This window comes from Cebidichthys violaceus, unplaced genomic scaffold, assembly GCF_023349555.1.
Source record: "Cebidichthys violaceus isolate CVI_PGR_0920_01 unplaced genomic scaffold, fCebVio1.0.p SCAF_76, whole genome shotgun sequence".
Classification (NCBI taxonomy): domain Eukaryota; kingdom Metazoa; phylum Chordata; class Actinopteri; order Perciformes; family Stichaeidae; genus Cebidichthys; species Cebidichthys violaceus.
In genome coordinates this window covers 115,001-120,000 of record NW_027176960.1, presented here as the reverse complement: position 1 = coordinate 120,000, position 5,000 = coordinate 115,001, and the positions used below count along the sequence as shown (strand labels likewise).

The window sequence follows — 5,000 nt, the reverse complement described above, 5'->3', positions numbered from 1 at the left end:
CAGCAAGAGGTAAAAGCTTCATGGATTTAGGAACAATAATCCATTTTGCTGCAATGCCACTGCAATGCTACACCCCCTTTTGTCTTGTTCAGGGATGCTCTGTGTGTGTGTGTGTGTGTGTGTGTGTGTGTGTGTGTGTGTGTGTGTGTGTGTGTGTGTGTGTGTGTGTGTGTACAAATATTTGAGGGGGACAGATGAAAGGGCGATTGTCTCGTCTCCTGTCAGAGGTTGAATGATGGAAAGAAGGAAAAGGACAGAGAGAGAGAGAGACAGATGAGACAAAGTGATTCAGCTCACCTTTTTTTTCCCCTCAGTTTGATGTTTTGCTCATTTTCTTGCGATTTATAAACTAATTAGAGTCTCACCTCCATTGACCTCCACTGAGAAGCTGCTGGGTTTTAGTTGTTTTTTTTACGACCGGCTCTGATTAACATCCTGCTTGTTTTTTGCCCGCTGAGATGATAAATCTGATGACTGACCAGCATCAGACGGCAGACGGTCAGAGACGAGGCTGGTGAACGTGGTGGAGCATTTAGCGGCTCAGGAGGTGGTGGAGACCAAAACCAGAGCTAAGAGAGAGAATACTGGACTGTAAATCATCAGCAGACACAAACACAGAGACTACTCATGAATCATCATGTGGATCTTTAACTGCTGTCAGTAGGAAACTATTTTCAAACACATTCGCCACAACGTCTTCACAAGTAGACCATAAATCATCCCCTGCTTTATGGACTGTTTGACTCTAAATGGACCATGATTTACTAAATGAACATCATGCTGTATTGAAGAAGACTGTAAACTAGAGATTGAGACCATAAACTCATGTTTACAATGTTTACTGAGGGAGCACTTATTGTTTTCATACTAGCTTGTTGCACTTATTGTATTCGTATTACTTAGAGCACTAACTGTTTCTCTTGTTTCTGTACTTTGGCTCTGAGTTATGCTCTGCTTCAGGCTCTTAGATGCTTGTTTGGAAAAGGAAATGTACTTATGACTTCTGGTGACTAGTAGTTCTTTTGATTACCAATGTTGATGCACTTATTGTAAGTCGCTTTGGATAAAAGCGTCTGCTAAATGACTGTAATGGAATAAATCAAGAGAGAAGTAGAGTCATTTTAGACTAGACTTCTATACAACCAGAGGAGTCGCCCCCTGGTGGTCACTAGAGAGAATGCAGCTTTAACAGGATGAATCTTTGGCTTCACATTTGCTGTCTGGTTATTACAATCTAATCTCTCTTTCTAATGTCTTTCCAGCTCCATGGACCAATCATCATGAGGCTCCTCCCCCTCCTACAGTGCCCGCCCCTCCCTCTGCTCCATCGCTGCTGCCTGTCAACCCTCTTGGCCAATGGCGGCGCAGCGTCATGCAGACGCCTCAGCACGGATGGCCCCGCCCCTCAGCCCGTGATTGGTCAGGACTCGGTGGAGGTGTTTGGTCGCTCCCACCCCCGCGACGACTTCACCAACGTCACGCCGAGGATCTTGGCTAAGCTCGGCCGCAACCTCCACAACCAATCCCATCATCCTCTGTGGCTGATCAAGGAGCGAATCAAAGCTCACTTCTACAGGTACGCATTGAGTGAAGATGTCCTCCATCTTGTTTTGACACCATCAGCTCATAACTACCAACATTTTGAGCACCAATACTCATAAACTCGTAACTTTCTTTTACTAAATAGTGCTCGCTTAGTCCCGCCCCTCTCTGTAGTGATTGGCTGCCACTACTGTGCTGTGATTGGCCAGTACTCGTTGCCTCGACTGTTGGTGAACGGGAGCAGTTTACCTTCATGGCTTTCTGCCAGAGAGGGTTTATTTTAACCCAAAACATGAACTTTTCCTAAACCTAAACAACTAGTTTTTTTATCTTTTACTTAAGGAGATTCCTGGCAAAAAAAATTCTCCCAAATGCGCTCAAGTTCTGTAACCAGTGTAGCTTGAAAGCATGGTGGAATTAACAAGCTAGCTGCTTAATATATCAAACTTAACAACTTAATGCTTCATCCACATACCCTTGTGACAGTGTAGGAAAGCACATTGCTATCGCCACATGAGTGACAACTTTGATTGGCTCATTTTCTGTCACCAGTGTAGCATGAAAGAATGGTGCAATTAGCAAGCTAGCTAGCTAGCTAGCTAACCAGCCAGCCGCTAAATGAGTGCTTCATCCACACACTCTTGTCACAGCGTAGGAAAGCACATTACTGTTGCCAGACGAGTCACAACTTTGCTCAGCTCAATTTTTTTAAAAAGTGTAGCATGAAAGCATGGTGGACTTAACAAGCTAGCTACGTAGCCAGCAGCTAAATATGTCAAACTTAACATCTTAATGCTTCACCCACGCACAAGCCTCACAGCGTAGGAAAACATTTGTTGTTTTAGTGTCCTCAGTGTGTTTGTGCGTCCTTGTCTTCCTAATCCACATAAATCCGGTTTCTACTGTGAATCAGCTGCCGTTGTCTCTCCACACGTCTCGTATTCATTTTTATTTGTCTGTGTTGGGTCTTTATTTTCTGCTGACTGAGTGTCCGCAGGCTCCAGGTGTCTTAAGGGACGGTCGAGGTGTAAAAGTTTTGCTGCAGTGAGACAGCGTTACGCTGCAGGTTATAGTCCACGCTCGCCATTTAAAAAAAATAAAAACCCAACACACACACACACACACACACACACACACACACACACACACACACACACACACACAGCAGCGGGCGCATTAGTGCTGCATTAATAAGTCATTAAGAAGTCACGGAGTGTGTTGTGTGACAATGCTTTATGGCTCTGCCATTTCACAGGTTGTGAACTTCACCCTTTAGAAAAAGCCCGTCTGCTCCGATAGCAGCAGGGACCACAGACTCCCAGGACTCCCAAGGGCTGCTGGGTAATTTCAAAACAAGACGATCAACAGCTACTTTACATTAACGCTGCTCCTCAGTCTTAGTTGTTTCACTTCTTCTGTCTCTGTTGATTCTAATGAGACTTACAACAAGAATAACACATATTCAGAGTATTAGTAGTAGTACAAATACTGCTTTAAAATGGCGTCTTTTAGCAACATAAAACTGTTTAAATGGCACTGTAACACTAAAAAGCTCTTCAACCACATTCAGCCCTCCTTTAACCTCAACGTCCGGACGCTTTAAGCTTCACTGCTAACATGTTGAACTATTACTATTCTAATTATCTCTAAAATGAAAGTTTTTTTGTTTTAGTATCATCAAAAAAACGTACTTGAAGTAGTAGAAGTACATGTTGTGCAGTAAAGTGTCTCCTGTGAGTGAAATCTGATACATTAGATTATTATATATTAAGTTTTTAACCCTTTATGTCTCAAACGGTTATTGAAATGAACCAGAAGAGAAGTTAAAGGAGAAAAGCTTGAATAAATGTAGTGCGATAAGCAGCACCACATTTCCCTCTGAGAGGCAGTGAAGCAGAAGAATAACGGAGTTTGTGTTTGTTTAGGCTGTGAACCGGTGGTTTGATCTGAGCCCCAAAAACCCTCCGGCGGGATTGAAAAGCAGGTTTTCTTTTAACGATTGCCGAAACTACACCGTTCATCTCAGCCAGAAGCTGTAAAAAACATCATCGTCATTAGATTTTCAGCTTCCCGACAGTCCTTGAACACATCACATACGACGAAGACTTCCATCAGAAAAAGCAACAAAAACGAAGCTTAAAATTATATTTCATCGTAAACATTTTATTCACATTATAAACCTCTCCTCTAATGAAGAGTTCACTTTAACCAGGTTGTGTTAAAAACATTAAACTGAACTCCTCATGAAACTATGACGTCATGATTGATTCATCTGAGACCAGCAGTCATGTGACCAGAAGTCAGAGAAACACAAGAGAATGTGAATAGATTCATATTTACACGTGAAGCCTCGTTTGGTAACATGTTGGATATTTAGATTCCATTGTTTTACAATATATATATAAAAAAAAAAAAAATCTGAGAAATTATGCTTTTTAATGAGTGATGTCATCATAACTGTGTTGTTCTCTCTAAAGACACGTTCTAGTTCTCTACTTCTACTCATCATGGTTCTGTTTCCATAGAGGAACAGGACTTTTATTTTGAAGTAATAAAGGTTCATTCAGGTTCACTTGTTGTTGCTGTTTGTTTGTTTGTTTGTTTGTTTGTTTGTTTACTCTGCTCATCCGTCCACAGTTCTTACATCGGTCGCTGGGGCAACCCGCTCTTCTCCGTCCACGACAACCTGAGCCCCGTGGTCACCGTGGAGCAGAACTTTGACAGGTCAGCAGCTTTGAACACCAGCTGAATAATTAATTCAAATCATTTAATTTAACAATAAATTCCAATAAATAAATTCCAATAAATAAATTCCAATAAAAAAAAAATTATAATAAATAATACATTTTCTTCATGGATCATTTGTTTTTGTCCACACACACACACACACACACACACACACACACGTATATATATATATATATAAGAAGATGAAATGTCAGTGAACATCTTTATTAAAACAAATGTGTTTTCTTTGTGGTTTGATTGACAGCTTGCTGATCCCGCCCGGCCACCCCAGCAGGAAGCGAGGCGATAACTACTACCTGAACAGGTGAGTGATGCCGCTCGACACCCACAATGCATCTCTTCTGTAGAAGATGTTGTGGAATCAACATAAATCAATATAAATAAAGATTTCTGATGATTTAAATATGTCTGCACCTGTTCAATGTACCCAGAAGACACATTAACAGAAGTACTCAGATCATTTACTGAAGTAAAAGTACCAATACAACTATGTAGCAATACTCCCTTACAAGCAGAAGCCCTGCATGCAAAAGCCTACCTCAGTAAAAGTACAAGTACAGAAGTATTCTCAGCTTTATGTAGTAAAAGTACAGTAGTATTCTCATCTTCATGTAGTAAAAGTACGAAAGTATTCTCAGCTTTATGTAGTAAAAGTACAGAAGTATTCTCATCTTCATGTAGTAAAAGTACAGTAGTATATTCATCTTCGT

At 41.1% G+C, this 5,000-nt stretch overlaps 1 protein-coding gene across 2 annotated transcripts in view; it reads left to right on the top strand.

Moving 5' to 3' along the window:
• The window catches only part of fars2 (phenylalanyl-tRNA synthetase 2, mitochondrial), an 84,461-nt gene that overhangs the window by 15,703 nt on the left and 63,758 nt on the right, over positions 1-5,000 (top strand). For both annotated transcript variants that reach the window (XM_068737154.1, XM_068737153.1), the window contains exons 3-5: positions 1,263-1,576; positions 4,180-4,266; positions 4,535-4,594. In XM_068737154.1, the coding sequence (XP_068593255.1) occupies positions 1,281-1,576; positions 4,180-4,266; positions 4,535-4,594 (443 nt within the window). In that variant the 5' untranslated portion in view covers positions 1,263-1,280. The remainder of the gene's footprint in view (positions 1-1,262; positions 1,577-4,179; positions 4,267-4,534; positions 4,595-5,000) is intronic.